At 35.7% G+C, this 23397-nt stretch overlaps 1 protein-coding gene across 2 annotated transcripts in view; it reads left to right on the top strand.

Annotated features, from left to right (window-relative positions):
- CEP170 (centrosomal protein 170) overlaps positions 1-23397 on the top strand; it is a 95001-nt gene that overhangs the window by 45274 nt on the left and 26330 nt on the right. The window contains exons 9-11 of one of the 2 annotated variants that reach the window (XM_026041076.1): positions 620-1266; positions 17942-18091; positions 22350-22476. In XM_026041076.1, the coding sequence (XP_025896861.1) occupies positions 620-1266; positions 17942-18091; positions 22350-22476 (924 nt within the window). The remainder of the gene's footprint in view (positions 1-619; positions 1267-17941; positions 18092-22349; positions 22477-23397) is intronic. The other variant, XM_026041078.1, reaches the window with a different exon arrangement.

Genomic DNA, 23397 nt, shown 5'->3' with positions numbered 1-23397 from the left:
GATTCTGAGGGGAGTGAATAATAATAATAATAATAATAATAATAATAATTTAAATCCAATTTAAGTAAACATGTCTCCTGATAAGCTGTTGTAATTTGTGGGGGGAAAAAAACAAGAGTCTATGGATCTGAAAATGCATTTTCAGCAACTGGAAGGTTGCATGTAGGTTATATATTAGAGGGGTGCCTTTTTTTTTTTTTCTTTTTTTCCCCCCCTTTGTTTAGACCATGCATAGAATGCTTCATTAGTCATTTGTAATTGGCTGGCTGTATAACAAGATTAATATAATTGGAGGAAAATGTTGTTTCCAAACTTGATACAAAAGTCAGTATTTTACCAGCTGTGCGTCATTGATAAAGTATTCATAGACCAGAATTTTAGTGAAAAGGGCAATTCAAATGCACTACTGCTACCAATCAGCTTGTAAAAGGTTTCATTGTTTGACTGGTAGATTTAGCTGTAGCTGCACAATATTTGCAGAATCAGTTACTGAATACTGTTGGATTCTACACAGAGGAATGATTAGGAAGTTCTTTTTTATTTTACTCATTTCTTTGATATGTTGAGTATTTGGGGGAGTTTGTTTTAATTCCCTGTTTGTATAAATCCTTTTTTGTAGGGAATAAACATGATGATGGTACACAAAGTGATTCAGAAAACGTTGGTGCGCATCGGCATTATAGTAAGCGGGCAGCTCTTGAAGAACACGTAAGGCACCATCATGCAGAGGTGAAAAAGTCACACCAGAAAGTCCATTCTACAGAAAAGCAACAAGAGCAAAGTGGCGCAAGTCAGACTGCTTTTATGATTGAGTTTTTTGATGAAGACCATCCTCGAAAGAGACGTTCTTACTCTTTTTCTCAGAATGTAGGTGCTGCGTGCCCAGAAACGCCTTCTCCCACACCTCACGCACGGTCTGAAAGAGCGAAGCCTACATCRGCAGAGAAAGCACTTCCCTCATCTGTGCATGCCAGCTCGGCACATCACAGAGCGGTACATGGTGTTCATGCAAAACTGTTGAAGCAAAAATCAGAAGAACCCTCTGCTCCCTTGCCTGTCCTACAAGCAGCATTGTTGAGGAGCTCGGGAAGCCTTGGCCATCGGCCTAATCAGAGCCAGGAGATGGACAAAAAGTTGAAAAGTCAACATATTTCTGCTGCTGCTGAAAAGGACAATGAGGATGACCAGAGTGACAAAGGTACTTATACTATTGAGTTGGAAAACCCCAATTCTGAAGAAATGGAAGCCCGTAAAATGATTGACAAGGTAAGAAAACTAAAACATTCAGTGTCACTAAAAGTGGTATGTGGGCAACAGCACACTATGTCCGTTTTATTTATTAGATCTGCTGCAAAAATGTAAGGTTTCTAACCAGCTTATAATAGTGATATAYGGAATATCTAAAAACATTTAGCTTAAAATTATTCTTGTTGATACCGCTCTTCTTTTAGCTTGCTAATTGTCTGCATTTTCAATTGACTTAAGTGCATCAACAATATTAGGCAACRAATTAACTAATATTTTTGTAAAACTTACTAAATTTAAATTTATTACATTCCTGTCAAAATACTTATTTGTTCTTAACATTGTACTGTTTGCCTTATTTTTCAGAAACAAATCATTTCCATCCAAATTAACATACAGATATAGATTGCAAATAATTTCTCTACTGTAATATCAGTATATTCAATAAAGTTCTTAACTGCRCTAATTTAAAATTCATCATCTATTATAAAGTAAGAGCATAATTAARTATTCTTCCATTTTCCAAATATATTTGATAGCAATGTTATTTTCATAGTTTGAATACTGGCGTATACTTCATTAGAATTAGGAGTCTTACAATAGTGCAAATAACCTGTTTTTGAAATTCAACATGAACTTAAAGGAAAAACCACATTTAATCATTTTGCTTACCTGATTTTTGAGTAATATCTTTGTGTGTGTGTATGTGTGTGTCGAGAGAGAGGCAAGAGTTTATGTGTGTATATGTGTATGCATCTATAATTTATTTATTTATTTATTGTTGCATTTTTGCTAAATTATCTGTTGTAGTATGCTGGCATTTGATTCTAGGTATGGTGCCTCCTAAGAAGAAATTCATTATTTAYTTGTTACACTTGTTATTGAAGAACTGTTTCTTTACATCTTTAGCTTTTTTAGAGATTAGCAAATCTAAAATGCAGGGAAAAAACATTTTTTGAAAAATAACCTTTTTTTTTTTTTGTGAGGAAGCTGCAGAAATGTTAATACACTAAGAAATTTTATTAGGTAGTTTTACTTMATAAAAAGTGTTAAGGATTAAATGGTGAGGGCTAAAAATATGGGAGATTTGCTCCTAAAATCATGAATGTGATAGTTTCTCTTTTTTAGAACTCTAAAAAGGAGACTCTTGATTTACTTTCAGTGTATTAAAAACTTCTGTTTCAGTACTTCTGAAAAGTAAAAGCACTGTGAAATATAGAAAGTGACAATGAAAGAACCATATTGCTTTGACTTAATGATAACAAATATCTAAATTYAATTCATAAGGTGCAAGTGTTCACAATTACATTGTATCTGAAAATATATAGGTTCTGATTTTATTAAGCACAGTTGTGCAACARCGTTGGCTTATTTGGAAAAAAGTAAGACTTGGACATCAACAACGTGTGTTTTTTTATAAGAGCAGTAGTATTGTTTATAATGTTAATGCATTATAAACTTAAAAGCTTAATGTTTAATAAGCTTTCAAATTATTTGYTATCTTTAGTATCTGTTCATCTGGTACATCTTTAAAGTCGTTAAACAGTTTTTTACTTGAAACATCTCTGCTTCTGTGGGAGAGATTTAGGAACATGAGGAGATTTGCATTAAGCAGTATGGTAGCAAATTGTGGCTTAATGAACCTAGTGTTATATACAGTACAGAGCTTTTGCAAATCATAAAATATCCCTCACTGCAACGTAAAGAGAAGTTAAAGAGAAATTATAAATTAAAATTTTCCTAGGAAGTAAGAAGGAAATTTTGTTCTTTGAGCTCTCCTATATTTCTTTTCATGTGGCATCTGTACTGAAGTATTATGAACAATATGTTTTGGACACAGTATGTTTTGGACGCAGTACAAAGATACTAGATTTTTGTAAGTCTTCCTGCTTAATTTTTACTTGATTTGATAATAGGAAAGAAGAATGTCATTGGTATGAAATGCAGAAAAACAGACAGTGAAGAAAATCAAATCAAATGGCATCGCAAATGTCTTGCTCCAACTMAGCTCAGCATTGCTCCCCTCTCGTTAATTTCTGCTGCTCTGAATTCTTTCATTTTGTTGCTAAGGTGAATAAATGAAGAAAAAGACAAGGACTTTTGTAAGCCTATTGACTTCTCAGAAAGGGACTTAGATTTACTTGGACATTTTCCTTCAAATAACATATTGAGCAGTTGTGATAAAATCCAGATGTAAGATGTATGAAAAATGGCAAACATTTTGAGTAGTTTCTGTGTTAGTTGTCAAATAAATAGCAATCTGAGATAAATCTTTGCAGAAAATAAGATCCTTTAAGGAGTCTTTGCTATTTTATTGGCAGTTTATATACGAGTTTCCSTCTGTGGATGCCTCTGAGACTGAATGGCTAAGATCTCAAGTGCTGTGCTACTCCCTTGAGTATTGGTATGCATTTAATCAATAATGCTGGCATAACCTCTCCTTGGCACGTTAGCCCTTTTTTGTTTTCGGAGCAATTGTGATGCCTGCTAATTGGATTTGCATTCGAGTGGCTTTTGAGATGATTCCTTCAACCATACAAGAGTTAAGGATACAAGAGCTATTCAGGAATTGGAGGTTCAAATTCTCAAAAGAATCAAAAAACAATCTATATATATATATATACACATATAGATATATATGTGTATATAGATTGTTTATATATATATATATAAACATACATACATACATATATATATTATATATATATATAATTCTGCTCCCTTTAACTATATATATATAGTTATATATAGTTAACTATATATATATATATATAACTATATATATATAGTTAACTATATATAACTATATATATATAGTTAAAGGGAGCAGAATTATCAGGTTGAGCTATGTTGTAGCCTTTGTAGCCAAAGTACTGCCTTTGCTTAATGGAACCTTATCCTGAAGTGGTATTCCAGGAAGTGGATGTTAGAAAAACAGGTGCTCTTAAGATATTAAGAAACACTTTAAAAATCATAAGGATGCTGTTACTGTTCATCCAGCATCTTTATTTCATATAATTTGGTGAGGATGCAGTAAGTTGCTCCACTGCTATTTCAGTGTCTAAAAAGGTATTGCCTCTATAGTAGTAGTAGAGTAAGATAATAAAGTACGTTCTTTTTCCTTTTTTTTTTTTTATTTTTCCCCCCTGGAACATCTTAAACCAGACTTTTGAAAAGAAAATATGAGAAAGATTTTTTTAAAAAAAACTTAATAAAAGATTTCTTCTAAGAAAAGAAAATATTTCCAGGAAATACTTTCCTGTAATAGGTAATTGTAATCATTTATCTGCAATCATGACTGCCTTGGAGTGAGTGGATATTCACTTAGCCAAAATGGAAGATTTGGGAAAATTTAGGCTTATGCTTTGCACAAATTTTGGCACAAAAAATGCCGAGCTAATGCATGTAAAATTCAGACATATATCAAGATATGTCACTGGAAGACAAGGTTATTGTAATAAAAGCAACCTACATAAATGATCGCAGATAATGAATGAGTAGGAAAAGAGCTTTGTTAAATTATTCCTAAACTTACAAAATTTAAAACTGGCACAGAGGTTGTGGAATCTCCTTCTCTGGAGATCTTCAAAACCCACTTGGATKCAGCCCTGTGCCACATGCTCTAGGTGACCCTGTGTGCGCAGGGGGCTTGGGCTACATGACCTCTAAAGGTCCCATCCAACCTTAAGCATTCTGTGATTTCAGTAATGCTAGTGAATATTTGTTCTGTAGTGTTATTTGAAATTTATTCAAAAATCTTTTAAGTACTTGTCAGAGGAAATACATATCACTGCCCTGTGTCCATCTTTGAATGCGTATTTTCTCCTTAGAAATTATGTTTTCTCTCAGAACCAAAAAAAAAAAAAAAAAAAAAAAATCAGGGCGAATAAGCATTTTATTGCTTAAAATTTGAGAATTTTTTAGGAAACAAGAGCAATCTCCAGCCATATTATTAGGTAAAGACAGGGAGGCTGTATTTCCAGGCCAAATATCAAAAAGGGAACTCATGTATAAAAAAGAAAAAAAAAAAGAAAGAAAATGGAATGAAAATCAGTAGCTATCATTCACTGCATTTATGTGACTAGTCTGTGAGTGAAACTGAGCTAGKATGTCTTGATTCCCTCCCCACAGAATCACACTAAAGCATGAAAAAGCTACCTTTATTTCAATTTGCATTTAATATCCAAGACAGCATGACATGATATGATGTTCTATTTTGTCTTATTTTRTCCTACTATAATTAGGAGCTACTGGTTTCTCTTTTCCTGAGTCGAACTTGGGCTTTTCTTTACAAATCAGCCKTGTCTAACTAAAGAAATTAGTATGCTTTAGGTTCCACTAAAACACTGGAGGAGATATTATTACATTTCTATGTTTTCTGTCAAAATGTGGAAAATTTTACCTTCCTCGCACTCATAATGCAGTGTCAATGCAAATCTTCGAGGAAAAGAATCCATAAATTCTTAGAACTATTGGTGTTTATATTATATTTCTAGCCTATTTTGGGGGCAGGGAATATGCATGTGTGAGTAAAGGTTTTAAGTGATAAAATTAAGGAGTTCAGAAAAATTATTGGATGAGCTTAGATTATAATAAGAACTGTTACGGCTATATATGTTCTTTGTAGAAAATTCCTTTAATATGCTGACTAATACCAAATATTTTAGTTGCAAAAAGTATTTAAAAGACACTCTAAATTACTCTTGCTTCTTGTATAAGTGCTTCCATAGTTGGACAAATTCGGAAGCTGAATTTTTAATCTCGTCTAACTATGACTAGCTGGTTATTTACAGAATCACAGCATGGTTAAGGTTGGAAGGGACCTCAAGAGATCATCTAGTCCAACCCCCCTGCACCAGCAGGGACACCCAGAGCACAGGGCACAGGGTCTCACCCGGGCGGGTTTTGAAGATCTCCAGAGAAGGAAACTCCATAACCTCCCTGGGCASCCTGTTCCAGGGCTTTGTCACCTTCACAATAAAGAAGTTCCTCCTCACATGGAGATGAAACTTATACCATTGCTTCTTGTCCTATCACTGGCCACCACCAGGAAGAGTTTGGCCCTTCCTCCCTGCATTCTYCCCGCAGGTACTTAAACATATGGATCAGATCTTCTCTWCTATAGACTAAACAGGCCCAGCTTGCTTAGTCTTTCCTAATATGATAAATGCTCCAGTCCCTTAAGTGTCTTCATTGCTCCCGCATTGCTGTGCGAGACCCTATCTAGAAGCTCCATGCCCCTCTTATACTGGGGAGCCCAGWACTGCACACAGTATGCCAGGTGCGGCCTCACCAGAGCTGAGGAGAGGGGAAGGATCCCTTTTGACCTGCCGGCAACACTCCTGATGCAGGCCCAGATCCCATTGGCCTTCTTCTTGACCATGAGGGCACACTGCTGGCTCATGGTTAACTTTTTGTCAAGCAGGACTYCCAGGTCCCTCTCTGTGGAGCTGCTCTCCAGCAGGTCAGCCCTGGTGCCTGGGCTTATTCCTCYCCAGGTACAAGACCCTGCACTTGTCTGTGTTGAACCTCATGAGGTTCCTCTCTGCCCAACTCTCCAGCCTGTCCAGGTCCCTCTGGATGGCCGCACAGCCCTCTGCAGTGTTGGCCACTCTATCCAGCTTGGTGTCGTCTGCAAACTTAATCAGGGTGCGCTCCGTGCCCTCGTCCAAGTCATTGATGAACAAGTTGAACAGCACTGGGCGCAACACTGACTCCTGGGGGACACCACTGGCCACAGGCCTCCAACTGGACTCRGCACCATTTATCACAACTGTCTGAGCTCTGCTGTCCAACCAGTTTTCAATCACCTCACTATTTAAGGCGCAGATTACTTGAGGGTCCTGTGAAACTACTACTKTCATAAATAGTTTAGTTGTATATGAAACTTTGAAATTTAAATAGTTTACCCCTTATTCCAATATCCAGGAAATGCTTACCTCATATTTAGGACAAAGCTAAAATTTCTTATCACTTGGGGGGAAAAATAGTCATAAAAGTTCCCCCAGGAATTAAGCAATTGACTTGAGGCATGTAATCAAACTTGTGAGAAAAAATTATTTATGCATAGTGTGATTAAGTCTGTCTTCTACTACACTTACTAATTGGTATACCTATGTATGGGACTCAGCTATGACAAAGGGGAATGTTACTTAGAGAAGGCCTCAGGTTTTCTTTTGCCTGTTGGCACAAGGTATCATTCACTAAGGGTCTATTTGGCACCTCCAAGAGTAGATGTTTTAGTCCTTGTCTACACTGGCTTCCTGATACTTGTATACACTGGATTCCTGTTGCACRTTAGGAAGAACAGTTTCCTGCCTTTATGTTTTAACTCGGAAATTTTATTGCTTTCAATTGGACTGTGCCAATTTCTCTGTGGCAGTGAAAGAAGGCAAAAGACCACGTAGGGATCACATGCCTGATGGAGCCGGAGAGGACATTCCAGACTCATCGCTAAAATAGATGATGCACAGCAACTTAAATATAGCTTCTTGGCTATCAGGGTGGTCAGAAGAATGAGGAAGGGAATAGCACAACTGAGGAGATGGTTTTTTACAGCAGCAAGAAATGTTCTAGCGCCTTATATTGAGACAGGGAATGGGGCTAAGGAAAGAAGCTGGTGTCAGTCTATGTGCTTTTATTCCCCACACTTGTATTTCATGTCCGTTCCTCCTGATTTTTGTCAATATTCCAGTTGTATAGGCTGGAAAGGATAGTTACAGTTTGCAGTCCTCAGCTGTTATCCATTGTAGCTCTCTTCTCTCTTCAGTTGCACAACTTAACAATTCCCTCTTGAGAATGGTCCTGTGCTTGTAGACAGCCATGCCTTTCACAAGTAACACACATCCATGCACACAAAATCTGTTTCGTATTATTGAAACTTTCTCTGACTAGCATCTGACTATGACTGCTGACTCATCKTCTTTTTGAATAACTTGACAATCTTACTATTTCTGTAAAATTCCATGGTGTTTTTGCTGTTTGACCCTGTGTGAATGCTGTCAGTATTACTGTCATGGAAGGGAGTTGTAAATTAACCTCTTCCATCATTGTCTTATTTGCATTATTRCAAATTTGTAGGCTTGTGAGATTGTCCTCTGTCACCATTCTTTCACAAAATATAAATTCCAAGCAAGATCAGTAATGCAAACTCTGCATTTTTTCACTTGCACTTCCCAGTGTAAATACTGCCTAGTTGTGTTTTAATGTTCTTTGTAAGCAGAGAACACTTTGGAAAGAGCAGTTAAACTAGCTTCCTAAAAGTCACTTCATTAGCCAATGATATTTCTACACCTAAGTGTTCAAATGTCACTTAAGTTCATAGAGAAATAGGATTTGATATCTAGGCAACCAAATTAAGAGMAAAAACGTACTAGTGATGTAGAAGAAAATTATGACGGCATGTCAGATGTTAGCTTTTTATACTGGTAGAGCTATTTCAAAGTCGCCTTCTGTATCCAGCTAAATGAACACATGTCTCTCGGTGACTTAGAGAAACAGTTTTACAGCAGGGATCCTTTCTGTAGAGGTGCGAAGGCAGCATCATCAGTGGAAAGGAGAGGAGCTGCACCTACATGCTGCAAGGACCAGCTTGAACATGAGAAGAAAATAACATTCTCTACTTAAAGAAGCTTCCAAAATTTAAGTCTCTTTCTAATAAAGTAATGTTCTCAAGCTGAGGGGTAAATACAGCAAATTCAGCATCTTGATTTGGTTTAGAACATGTTTTCAGTATTATTTTTAACATAAAATGTCTCAGTGAGTGGTGCATACTGGTAGGATTTACTTTTCCATTACCTCTTGCAGTTATGCTTCTTAGGTAGTTTCAAAGTTTTCTTTGGTTAATGCTTAGCAACTGCTCGCTTTTTTTGTGCTGAATGATAGATTTTCTGTCTGTTTTGCATTTTTCAAATAATTAAATTTGTTCTGTTGGAAAGGATTTCTTCTCATCAAACATATCAGGCTAAAAAAATATTCCTCAGTCTCAGAAAAGGTAAGTCTGTCATTGGCTGAAAGAATTCAAAATGCTRTTTCTACAGTTCGTCTCCTCTGTCAAAGCATTTCTGTTGATATAAGATGTCTGCAAATTATCAGATCAGTGAATTTCATGCTTACAATAAAAGAAAGAACTACTAGTAATGAATTTTAATAAATGAATGCAAAAATAATTCTGAATGTGTTTTGAATATTAAATATGCTCCTGAGGCAATTGCAGTAACTATAGACTTTTTTTTTTTTTTTAAATATTCTGTAAATATTCTGTATATATGAGAAAGGTAGGAACAAGGAACATGTGGCAGGACATGTGATTCACTSCTCATCCACTTAGCTAAACTAGCTAATGCAGAGCATTATAGCAGCTTATGTACATATGGAAACATTGGTCTTTAGATAACTTTTTTATTGCCCTCCCCCAAGTTAATTTTTTCAATTATTGTCTGATATTTAAGATTCCTGATAAGTAATCTATTTTTTAGTCAGCAAAGTAGATTTAGTATAATTCAACCGTTCTAGTTCCCTACTAGCAGAAATAAAACATTTTGTAATAAGTACCAAAATGGAACAAGTCTCAGTGTGCCTTCTTGCCACCTAGACAAGGCATTCAATTGTGACTATTTAACAGGATTGTGTTTTCAGTGCAAGATTCAAATTTTATATTGTGTTCCAATTTATTTTCAAGTAGAAAAGGGTGCTGTTTTAAACGCATAATTTGTAAAGGTAGACATGCATGATAGTAATGATTTTATTTTACTATGCTTTTTTTAAAAAAAAAAACTTTATACAGTGTAGAAGAGTGCATGCAACATTTTATTTTGACAATCCTGACAGATTTTTGTTTCCCTCATCTTTTAACATTAGGAGTAAGTAACAATTCCAGGTGGGGAGCTGTGCTGTTGTTTGTGTAGATGCTAGGTTTTTCACTTTCATTTTCTACATCTTTGTGTTTATCCTGATACTTGCATTTCAGTTTATTTTCAGTTTGTGGACTTTTTTTTGTTTGTTTGTTTGTTATTTGTTTGGGTTTTTGCATTTGTTTATTTTTTGAGGAGGAGATTTATTTTTTGAATGAGTGCATAATTGGGAGTCTACTTTGAAAAGTGATTCTGACATAATGGAATCTTCCTAACTCATTTTTGTTTCCAGAGTATATGTGTTCATATCATTCTCTGCTGCTAGCTAATGTTGTGTCCTTCAAGGACTGCTCTGTGTTTCTCCTTTTTGAGCTGGAACTTCTTTCTGAGAGACTTTATTGTTTTTATGTTGAGAGAAAGGAAGGAACTGTTTAATACCAGATCGTTTTTACATGCAAGATGACTTTGGAGGTCAGTAGTAGACAWGTAGCCCTATGTGTCATCTTCTACTGTCACTTCTCAGTGTGAAAGTTCATTCGTAGCTTGATTTTTTTTGCTGCAATYTTCTGATTTTTTTTTTTTTTAGAAGTGTTGTAGGGCTCAATTAACAAAACTTGTTGCAAAATTTGGAACTTTAGCAGTTATTTTGCATATACGTGCAAGTATAGTATAAAACATAAAATAACCAGTAAGGAAAAATGTGGACTGAGAAACTTGGGGTGAATGTTTCAAACATTTTAAAAGTAAGAGTAACAAAGTCATAAGTAGATAATTCGTTACACTTTTATATTTGTAATATGTAAATCTCGTTCTGTGATAGCACAGACTAACTGGAATGTTCTGCACTGATTGTTTGTAAATACGTTACACAATTTGCATCAGGGCTTTGATTTTAAAACACTGAGGTATATGCCTAATTGATGCATTTTTAAAAAATCTGCAAGATTTATTATAAAACAGTTCTTAYGAAATCTTTGATTAAAATTGTGATCAGTGAAACGTACTTTTACAACACAGTGAGYGGAAAATGTTTTGCGTTGCAGTACTCAACTTCTGCATGATAATGTATTATAAGTGGAATTCCTTTTGGCATTTTTTTTCAGTATTAAAAATGAGAAACTGTGCGGGGAAAAAAAACAAAGGACTGAGATTAAGTGAGGTTAGACAATTTCTTTGGGTCTAATCGACTGTTTAAAAAACTGAGATAAATGTATCTGTCTTAGGCAAATGGCTTTCAGCTCTTCTGTCTTTTCACACCCTTTGGATTTTGTCATTATTCCAGGGATTTCTTCCAGAAAGAGCGTAATTTAGCTCTGCAAAGTGTCATGGTTGTAAACTGACTGTATTTTATGAATACGATGTTGAAAAATCAGTAGAATCATTGAAGCCCAGCAAATAATTTGTGGAAATAAATTCTGGCAAGAACACAGAGAATGTTTATTAAGCTCAGTATTTGGGTTTGTTTGTTTGTTTTCATTTGTAGTTTTTATATATTTTTAAGAAGTCTTACAGACTCTGAACATATTGTTTCCTTAAGAAATTTATATTTCTAAAGAAAATGAGCCCTTCATGAACAGGTACAAAATATGCGTGCATGTACGTACTTAACTGGCTTATGGTAAGAGGAAGTAGTTACGCTTGGCATATTGATCATCCTCATTTGCTTATGTGACATTCTTAGTATTCTGCTAGAATGACTTGCATCTGATTCTGTGTCTAGAATATGCAGTTAAAATGCCCTAAACAACTTCTGTGAAAGTCCATGGCTGTTCATGAGCACAGCACACAGTCTGTTCTCATGGGCAGGCCGGGAGGGACTGCCAAGAACGAACACAAACCATTAAAATCGGAGTTCTCAGAAGCAGTTGGGTTAAACGCAGTTCATGCACTAGCTAAATACGAAGTGAACATTGTAGTTGTACTCTGGCTCATCATACTTTTAAAAAAGGTGAAGAAAATATTCTGCTTTTGTTTGTTTGTTTATTTTTCTTACCTGATCAATCATTTTGACTTCTACAACCAATTTGTTGYATATTATGGGTATCTGGATCCATAACCCTGGGTGTCTCTTTAGTTGCCAGGAGTTCAGACTGAAGGCTAAACTTGGCACTGCCAAGATGATCTACTTCATGGAGCTGAAACCTACTCTGTTTCCCTGCTTTTTAGAGTTCCCTTTTCTAGTCAGTCAAGCATCTTCTAAGTTTGACTTGTTTACTCTTTCTTCTTCTTGCTTAACACATTCAAACCGTGTCCAAAGCTAGTTTGTGTTTCCAAATTTCACTTTTTTTCCTACTAGTTTGACTGCATCAGTTCACAGCTCAGTTTCTGAAATCTGCTTTTATTTTAATTCCTTGGCAAGCAAATACACTCATTTTCCTCCTTTTCCCCTAAAAAGTTATGAAGTGTAATTGCTATTTAATTTACATTCCCATCACTTTACAATTGTAAATACCATATTTCAAATTGGGCCATTCGCTTCCTGTTTGCTTTTGCAGTGGTCCTATCTTTAATCCAATGTACACCACAGCTTGTTGTCCCTTATCTATGATGTGCTTTGATTTAGTTTACCCATTTGACTGTTCATATTTGAATTTCCTTCTGTACACTTTCAGTTTTTGGGTTTGTTTTTCTCTCTGTGTACAGATTGTGAACACTCAAACTAACAGTGTTTAAATCGTCTTTTTTGAAATGCATCTTCAAAACTTGGCTGGACCTGCTGTTAGGAACAGAAGGGATATATGAAGAGTTATTGAAACACTTCTATCAATACCTTCATTAATGAACAACATCCTAGTTATAACTTTCAGAATTGTTACCATTATTGTATCTTTTCTTTTTCCATAAGTCTGGTTATCAATAAGTTTATTAGTTACTGGATGTCTGTTATGTTAGGAGTACATTGATAAAACTATGGGCAAATTTCAGAAACTCAAAGACAAGAATTGTGAAACTGGGTAGAATGCTCTACAGTATCAATAGTATCAATATCTTCATTAATAGTTTGAATGGCGAATCTATAACTAATTTTGTTTAATCTGTGTACATTGAGTATTGAGGATGCTGCAGAACCTACATCATGAATTTTGAAATAATGAAAAATTAATATCCTGAAGCTAAATGAAAGCAAGAATGAAGTAATGACTTTCACAACACTGAAATGCATGTAAATGCTAGCACTTATTTGAAAGTAAAAGTAGATAAAAGCATATTAGGAAAACATGCTTTTTTTTCTAGCTAGCTTTTTTACTTCATTTAGACTTGAGGGGAGAGGTTTCCTGTTGCCGTTAATTCTCTGGCCAGTTTTTATTTTAATATCTAGATTTCTTACTTAAAATGGCTTCTGATTTTAGAGAATCAATATGTTCAATTGATCCTAAAATAGTAATTCTGACTTCTAATATGGTTCATCTGTGGAATAAAAAAATATTAATTCTTCTGTAGAAGGGGTGGGAGGAGGGGAGGACGACCCATTCCCAGTCTCTAAAGATAGCTTGGCTTATAGCTATATATATTTAGACTATTGTGACAAGCAGGTGCACTCTGAGTCATGAGCTGTTTTCATGGGGAAACGTGTACTGCCAGTCAGAAGAGATTTGCTTTGCTTTTAACAAAGTTATGCCATGCAGAAGAGGTCAAGGCATGTGCTAGAGTCAGAGAGGGGACAACAACAACTCATGTTGTCCCCTAAAATGTGCCGGTACCTCTTGTAAGGATTGTGCCTTGCTTGGGTTGTGTCACTTAGTGTTACCTCATGTTCGCTAGAGGCTGAAGAATCAAAAGAATAGGATTGAATGACTGGCTTATGTAGTGTTATATTCTCAGGATATTTGAGGCAGTGTTGCTGAGATAAAGTGATCCAATTTATTAATGAATCTGCATCAAGCTACTACAGTTCTTTGGCCCTGAGTCAGTTTGTGCTTTGCCGCTCTGCATGTCAGGCTGAGGCCGTGTTCCTGCAAAGGCACCGCTCAACAGGATGAGGCTCTGGCACTCTATCTTCAGCCTCCTSTTCGTCCCCTCGTTTTACTCATGCAACCACAGAACCTGAGTGGAGTATTGCAGGAGAGCATGGGCTACTGTTCATTGCTTTCAAGTTGAAAAGCATGTTTTGGGAACTCCCCTTTTCCCTGTTGATTTGAAAGATTTTGATATATGCCAGCCACAGTGTTAGCTGCTCAGCAGTTGAGAGTCTGGGAGAGTATTGGGGTTCACTTTAGACTTTAAGACTGATGTCCTCTCTTAGTTAAGCGGCTCAAGTTTCTCGAGGTCATGTAGGCTGAAAGGGACCTCAGGATGTCTCTAGTCCACCCGCCCTGCTCATAGCAGGGTTGGCTCTGGGGTCAGACAGAATGCTCAGAGTTTTAGCCCATCGAGTCTTAAAACCCTCCAAGGAGGTAACTTCACAACCTCTCCAGACAGCCTGCCCTACTCTCTGGCCATCCTCTGAATGAAAAGCTTTTCCTCGTACCTCATCTGAATCCAAAACTTTTGTTCGTTGTCCCTTCGTTTGAACTTCATGTTCATTGTCCCTTGTCCTCATGCCATGCAGTGCTGTGAAGAGCCTGGCTTCATCTTGATGACCTTCTCCTAGGGACATGCAGGCTGCCGTTAGGACTCCCTCCTTCTCCAGGCTGGCCAAGCCTAGCTCCCCCAGTCTGTCCTCCCAGGGCAAGTGCTCTGGCCCTGACCACCTTGGTGGCTGGACCTCTAGTTCATCCATGTCTGTCTTAGGCATGGGGGCTCCACGTTGGGCAGTCTGTTACCTGTTAACCCCTTCTCTTTGGAAGTCAGTTTTACTGGAGCTTAAGCAATATTTTCTCGACCGCCTTTCGTAATGAGGTTTGAATTTGTGCAGCTGTGTTTGTTGTTGCGCTGTCCTTCTAAGCATGCTGCCTCTGTTTCGTGTCTCATGAAAATTGAGTGATTATTTATAAACCCCCCACCAGACTTTGTGCCATGTTTCTGACAGTTCCACCCCCGTAAAGACTCTACAGGGACTGCAGGTAACTGGTGGTGCAGGTTCTTGACTTGCCTCTTAGGTGTGTAGGCTTGTATATGGTTTTCTCTGAGTGTATTTCTGTAAAGTTTTGTTTGGAATTGACATCTGTTTAAAAAGCAGTATAAATACTTAGTTTTTTTTTTTAGGATTTTTTTCTTCATAGTAGGTAAAGCTATGTCGATTTAAAAATAAAAGCCAAATCAAACTCCGTCCCCCATGCTCTCTTCAGAAATGCAAGACCATGATTTTCTCAAAGTCCTTCCTGTTTACCATGGTTATAAGAAGTGTAAAAGCTGTAGGATTTTTTCTCCAGTGACCCTGCCATGATTTGAGATGATTAGTAAAGTTCTGTAAGTCATAAGTGAATATTTAGGCTCTCTTTACTTCCTTTATCAAARCTAAAACAAAATTTAAAAGGCATTTTTCTCAGTTTTCAAATAACTCTGACCCTATCTAAGCCAGCATCTGTTAAACTGGCTACACCCTTCTTTTCTGAAAGACACAGCTAATCTAAATGGAACCAGMTATTAACTGAATTATAAATTGCAGGTGTTTCTTCTGGCATATACAAAGGCACTTTTTTTATACATGTTTTTGTATAAATAGATAAGAGATGCAGCAATAAGCATTACCACAAGTTCATGAAGATATTTTTCTTGTTTAGGTAAGTTTTCCAGTAGACTTTGCTCAAATTATTTTTTTAAATCCTGAAACTGCTTGAAGAGTGGAAATATTGAAGGAAGGTAGAGATATTTGTCTGTTTAGACTTCAGTCACTCCCCAGTGTTTGCAAACATAGTTTATCACAGTTACTCATAAAATACAGACGGCAGTTTCTCTAAATGCCTGAGAGTTTTTGAGCACAACTTTTAGGTTTTTGCATGACTGTTTCTGCCTACAATGTATTCTCATTATTTGGTGAACTGTGTAAGTAGATCGGTTATTCTTGAATTCTGATGGTACATAGTTACTACACATATTGACAAGTGTAAAAGAGACTTTCTAAATTTTCTCAAATATGTGATGATTTTCCTTTGCAGAGTTTTCTTGTCTTAGTCATCTATTAATGCACCTATTTTTGGACAATTTTTATATATTTAACTTTTTTTAAGAAGACCTTTGAGCTAGTAGTATTACAGTACAACTATGACAGGTGGAAAGAGGTGCACACACATAAAAATCTGGAAATATGGAAAATAATGCTTTTGAGAAGATTCCTTGCCTTTCTTTCCAAATAATATCTTCAGATATTCTACATACCTATTCTGGCCAATCATATCTGCACTATTTATGCAGAGTAAGCATTGGGTGTAGTGTTAGAAGGTAAATCTGTTATGTGGATCTTAAAGCTACATGAATTACCTTTTACATTTAAAAAAAAAAAAAAGAAGGAAATTAAAAAAAGGTATAAACACTCAAACGTAGCTGCACTGTCATTTCAGTGACAATTAGCAACATTTGCACATGCAGCTTCAAGCTAAAAAGAGGTAACACCCAAAAAGCGTTGCATGATGTTATTTGTGATTACAAGTAAATAAATGTTTTGACACAAGTAAATAAATATATCCCAAAATATTAAGCAATTTACTGCAGCAATTTACTCTTATAGTCCTGATTAAATATTGAGGTATTGATTATGCAATAAGAATATGATTTCCTTTAAAAGAATGTGTAAAACTGTGGAACTATAATGATCACAAGAAAAAAAAGTGGCTACAAAAGAACACTATATTCARGGAAGGAGACAGAGCATGATAACTGGTCTGTATCTTCAAAGATTGCTACCACTGTACAAGTCAAGAATATATAAGTAAAGAAAAAATCATATATTGTACCATATTTTCTTTATATGAAATTTTTTTTTTATTACTCTTAAGCAACTTGCACGTAAGAATATTCAGAAATGATTAATTTATATTTATTCAAGATTTAGGGAATGTTACATGACTTTTCAATAGCAGAAAACAGGCTTTTTGCACTACAGCAGAATGCAAGCACATTGAAGAAAACTTCCTCGGTTGTGGCTTTCTGGACTTGTAGAAGAGTCACTCCAGGAATGAGCAGGAGCTGAGTGACTGCTCAATTTCTTTCTTTCACCTACTTCTCAGTTATTAAAAACCACTATGGATTGTGGCCATCTAGTGGTGAATCCTTTTTAAATACATGCAGAATTTTAGTAACTGAGAAGTCTGATTTACCAAAACAWTTTAAAAAACACACGATCTTCTCTTTAGCACTAGTAACAACACTAGGAAACACTAGTGAAGGGAAGGCACATCTTGAGTGAGATTAGGCTACATGGGTTTTGAGACCTGGTGGAGTTCTAAAATCTAACTCACTGTCAAAGAAAAAAAAATGAAAATTTGTTTTAATTCAAGCAATAATTCAGTGAAGATACTAATACCAAAAGTAAGCATACAGATTCTTTTTTTTTTCCACACTAAATAATGGCAAAAATCTGGAAAAATGTTTTCAGTTTTGTTGAGTCTRTCTTTTGTTTTTCTTAGTTGGGAAATGGGCTTGTTTTGGTAATTTTGATATTTTGATTCACCGATGTCATTTTTTTCATATCTTACCATTCCAACTAGCAATTCCATGAATCTTGATGATGTTGACATAAACTCCTGATTTTTTTRTCCTTTTTTKTTTTTTTKTTTTTTTTTTTTTATAACTGGTATATCTATTTCTTACACTTCTAGACTTGACCAAGATCACAGATAAGCATAATACAASAAGAAGTATTTAAACTCACTCTGCCAGCATGCCACCATCCATCCATTAACATTGAACAATGACTATTAGGATGGTCCTGGGTTAATATGTGTAATGATTTGTTTCATTTTCAGGTATTTGGAGTGGATGACAGCCAGGATTATAATAGGCCTGTTATCAACGAGAACCAGAAAGATTTAGTAAAAGATTGGGCTATAAATTCTGCTACAGTAGTGGTGGAAGAAAAAAGACCACTGAATACAACTGGATTTCTTGACRCAGAGGTAGAATTTAATTTTTGACGGTCTTCTTTTTTCTTCCAATAAGAGAGAGCACTAGTAATTGATCAGTAAGTGTTAAACAGCAAAAAAACTTTTTGCTAGAAAGTATTACTTCAGATCTATAAGTATTTGATTTTTCTTCCTCCCTTATTGCATTATCRAAGTTTCTCTATCTGACAATTAAACTGAAGGCATTTTAAACTTTGCTACATTTCTATATCTGCTAAGATCAGTGTGCTGGAAATGTAGCGGGAATTTTCTTGTAATGTTACATTTGCAACATGTTTGCTTAATATACACTTTTCAAGTTATGCAGTAGAACTGAGAAAAACCTGATTATAGTTTATAGCCCAAAGAAGGTAACTAAATTCAGAAATAAATTATATGCGTTTAATGTGTGATACAATGCCAGCTAGGAGAAGTATGATGAATAATATATTTCAGATTTCATTTACAGATGTTGGGGACTTCAGGTGTTCATGTTCAGGGTGTGAATTCACAAGTGAGAATGGCTCAGATGGAGCCACTTACGTTAGTTGCCTTGGAGGCAAGCGAGAGGCCTTTAATCAGATAGTGAAAGACTGGGCAAAGGAAAGCACAYGCTCTTTGTACATGAGTTGCAGGATATGTGAATGAGATAGGTGCTAATCATGCTTCCTACTAAAGTTTTGGAAGATGTTCTGATGTCATTTCAATGGATAAAGTRAATTTGAAATGATAGGGACAGAGCAGGCTTTGATACCAGTGAGGAAATGCACCGCGTGTACTTGTGGTTGCCATGCTAAGCTGTTGGGGAATGCCATCCTGCAAATGAGCTAATATGTGTTTGGTAACTTCTGGAATAAATAAGAGCTTGAAGTGARGCTTGGTGTGCTTATCATGCAAAACATTGTCTTTAAATTCCAAAAATCTATCTTGCATAGAAAAAAAATCAGTTGTAATGATTGTATTTTAGCTATTATGCAGTCCTGTTTTCATTAAACATGTCACTATACATCACMTACRTATATATGTATATATGTGTCATCTWGATTAGCATCTTTGAATAGCCTCTCTAAGCTATTATTTTGGATAAATTATGCCATATAACACGGTCATATCTTGTGGTAGGATTTGACAAAGTGCCTTGCATGCTACCTTTTTATCTGAATCTGTAACCACAATTGTACTCTCTCTCTTTTTTTTTTTTTCCATGCCTTTTGTACTACTCAGCTCCCTTGTGACATACCATTTTTCAAAATTATCAAAAATATCTACATTTTCCATTTCTCTAATTCCACAAATAGCAGAAGATTCATATATGGTTTCTTTTATGATTTTTTTTTTTAATGAGCATAGTTTGTTTTATGAGTTTTGATCTTTCCACTGGTGATGCTTTGCAGATTAAAGGATTTGACTTCTCTTTACGGTCATAAGACAGGTTTAAGAATGGCAGTGACATACTAAAACTGGTGGAGGATTTGAGAGGAGTTAGGAGAATGGTGCCTTTTTATTAGTGTGGATGTTTTTCTAAGTACTTAGGCCTTCAGGTATCGGGAAGGGAATGAGTAATTTGGCAGGATCTGAATTTGCAAAATTAGGATCTTGATTCAAAGTCCTTGGTGCTATTGACCACAATGATTCTTTTTGAAAACGCCTGTTTCACATCTTTACTATTGAAAATAAATAATATTTCTGTGACATTCTGTGTACTGAATAATATTTTTTCTACAGACAAACTTGTTGCACTGCTGTTAGAACTGGAGAATTGCCATATGTATTACAGGCTTTATTTTCTTTTGTGTATCCACYCTCATTACATTAATTTCCTGCCCTTTGGAGGGAGCCATTCTGTCTGAAATTTGATAGTTGCTTTTTTGGATCTTAGATGTTGTACTTAACATAAAATGCCTATGTCACTAATGTCATATGGCTGTGAAAAGGCAAATGTGACCTTTGGATGCATTTGGAGAAGTATCTTCAGTAAGAACAGGAAGAGTCAATGCAGTTATAGAAGCTGYGGGTGCAATATCCTCTGAAATATTGGCACTGGATTTCTGATCATTCTTGTTCCATTTGGGTGAACTCAAAACTAGAAAAGGTACAAAGATGTTTACTCAGATTAGTAAGGGAATGAARGCCTTAACTTATGAGAACAAATTGATATAATTGATTTTGTTTAGCAAAAATAGTGGATGTTGGCTTTTGGCTTTTGCTGTCCTAGTGGAGTAAATGCAATGAAAGGAAGAAAAGCGGCCTGAGAGAGCTACCTCAGTGTTGTTCTGTGAGCAAACATGAAAACACTAGCCGTAAAAGTGAGCGTGGAAATTGGAAAAGAATTATCACCCCAGAGGAATGTGTTTCTGAAGCAACGAGAGGAGAAAAATCTAAAGGAATTGCTTTCAACATGGCATTGAAAATTTAAAAGATGATGGGTACAAAATTCTTATGACACAAGATTCCAGGAAGATGTGTCTGAAAAGACATTCTCCTGTTGTCCTGTGCTCGTTGAAATTTATTTTAAAAAGATTGTTCTTGTCCTTCTGTGCCATGTGCCATGTATTGGAATAGTTTCCAGGTGTCTTGTGCATGTGCTGTTGTTTTTTGTAGAAGCAGCGCCTGAAGCTATAATTCTTCAGGCTAAGTAACACATCCACAGAAATTTGTAGGTAGTTTTTGAGAGGATGTACTGCTCCAATTTAGTTTGAATATGTGATAAGAATAAGGGAAAGCAGGCTAAACATACAGTTAAAAGGCTGGTACCCATTATGCATATGTGGCCTTTCTGAAAGACCAGAGAATTCCTCTTGGAATTCATGAGTCTATTTGGAGGGAGTCTCAGACACTGGTTATTTGAAAGCCTRTAAGAACAAAGTTGGAATGGATTTATGATAGGAAGATAGTTGAAATAATTGACTCCAGCTTTTTTTAATATGTGTGTCTCAAATCTCACAGGCAGATCTGTTTCACTTTATTATACTAGACTTAAAAATATATTGTATAACTTACTAGTTTTTATAATCTAGTAAGCTGTTAAAGCTTTTGTTTTTAAATGGCTGTCAAAAGAAACTGCTTTCCAGAGCTTTGTTAGTTGTGCTCGTGTATACAGAGAATTGGCAAAATATATTCACATTCACTGCTATGTAGAAAACATTTTTTTTTACAATGTAATTACTTTAAAAAATTAATTTATCATGTTCCTTCACTACAATTAATTTGCAAAATCTAAGCATACTTTTCCACTGAGGTGCCATTCAGATTTCAGATCTGTATTACCTCTGTCTTCCTGGAATTAGTTAATATACATGCAATTATTCAGAGGCCCCTCTAGCAAACATATTTGGGAGCACTACCGTATTTGATTTGAATTGTAATTAATTGCTTTGAGAAGGACAATAGTTTGCTAGTAGGGAGAAAGAGAAATGGAGTAAATAGAGAGATGAAATAAAATGAGGCTTCAGCAGTAGAACACTTGGATGATCCTGCTTTTTGTTTAAAACCATTCTTTGCTTCTGCCTTTAGTTCAGGCTAAAGAACTGGTCTGATCTTCCTTTCTTGTCTASAGTGAGAAAGAACTTCAAGTCTTTTCTTTAGAAGAACTGACTTTTAATCATTATGATACATTAAAATGTATGTGTTAAATGTTATTCTGAAGAGAATAGTTTTGTAACTTAATAGTTGGATCTTCTCTTTCACTGAGATGTTCATTCAAGTACCTTGATCTTCAGGCAGTTATGTATATGTAAAYTGCAAAAAAATGACTAGTTGCTGGRGGAAGTTTTAACAAACTATTTCACTTTTGGTTTTTCAGCTAGCCTTTCTGTAAGAATATAAATATAATTTACTTGGCAAAATTGTCCTTAAAACTTGCAAAATGTCACTTTCTTGTCGTCTTAAAGTACATTTTCTTTCCTTTATGAAAGCCCTTTTCTCTTCTTTCCCTCTTTTTTTCCTCCCTTTTCTTTCAACAGCTTTTTTGATATGATGAGTGAAATGACTTGCCTTTAACATGTTCTAATATGTTTTACATAGTTTTTGGAATGAGAAATACTGTCTACTCTGTAAGTAGTGCTGCTCATTCTATATTCTGTACTCTGCAGCTACAAAATGGTGCAAGTTCCTTGTTCAAAGTATACCTCATTCATGAAAATAGAAAATCTGGGATGAAAAGATGCTTACTATCACAAGCATCAGTTATCAGTTGCATTTATCTACAATTTAGTTGTAATTTTTCTCCTGCTTTTTTTTTGTTTGTTTGTTTGTTTTCCCCTTCTTCCTTTAGGAAGGCTCTACTGCTCCTGGAAGTAAACGCTGGGTATCACAGTGGGCCAGTTTGGCTGCYAATCACACACGACACGACCAAGATGACATCAGATTGGAAACATCTGGACCTACTCCCTTGGAAAATGGTACTAAAGCATTTTTTTTGTCCTGATTTCTGCAGAAGAAACTATGAAGGGAGAAAAGGACTGGGTTATAAGCATAGACAGCTTTTCTTCTGTTAATTCTCAACCTAGCTTTCTTTCATGTCCCTTAGAAGAAATGATGCTCTACAATAATGCTGTTTTATGTGGCTGAAAAGTGTTTGATATTAAACTGAACATTATAAGAAAATACATAAAGCTGTATAATATAAAAGAAACTTTCATTTTAATTCAGTTGGCTGCATCAAATGGTTTGTCACAGACTGGTGTTTCAATTTTTTTTTTTTTGTTACTATGTTTCTTTGCTTGCATCTTTCTCAGGACTGCCTCAATGCAATTTCCCAAATTGGATTTTAATAGATCCACTGTCAAACAGTCCAACCTGAGAGAAAATTCAGCTAAAGCACATTTTCCTAAGCTTTGAAACACAGGAAGCATACCTTCTTCTCCACAGTCAAGTTTCCTTACCATGTCTTGCAAGTGTCAGGCTGTCTCTGTCCTTAAACTGCTATTGCCTTTAGACTTACTTTACTTGCCTTTTTTTTTTTAAAATGAAGGAGTTGCCTACCTTACTTTATTTTCCCTCTTTACATTTCTCCCTCTCACTCTCAGCTTAGAGATGGTGATTTAACTCAGCCCTCTAGAGTAATATTAATACTCATATTTGCACATTAAGGTATAAATGTTTAAAACCTACAAGATAGTTCCCTAATTTCTGCAGTAAATTATACAAATCAGTGTAGCTTTTGGTGCATAGTTGTCTGGTAATTACAAATGGATGTTCTCCTCTCGATGGCTGCTCCAGATTCCCAAAGTAATATGCTACTTAGAGATGAGCAGTAGATAGTTATCATTCTACTAGTTTAGATGTGTTTCTGTCCTGCAATTCCAGCATTTCATCTTATT

The sequence above is a fragment of the Nothoprocta perdicaria genome, unplaced genomic scaffold, assembly GCF_003342845.1.
Source record: "Nothoprocta perdicaria isolate Ctin4 unplaced genomic scaffold, notPer1 scaffold_278, whole genome shotgun sequence".
Taxonomy (NCBI): Eukaryota; Metazoa; Chordata; class Aves; order Tinamiformes; family Tinamidae; genus Nothoprocta; species Nothoprocta perdicaria.
The sequence above is the reverse complement of the archived record's forward strand: the minus strand, read 5'-3'. Positions and strand labels throughout refer to the sequence as shown.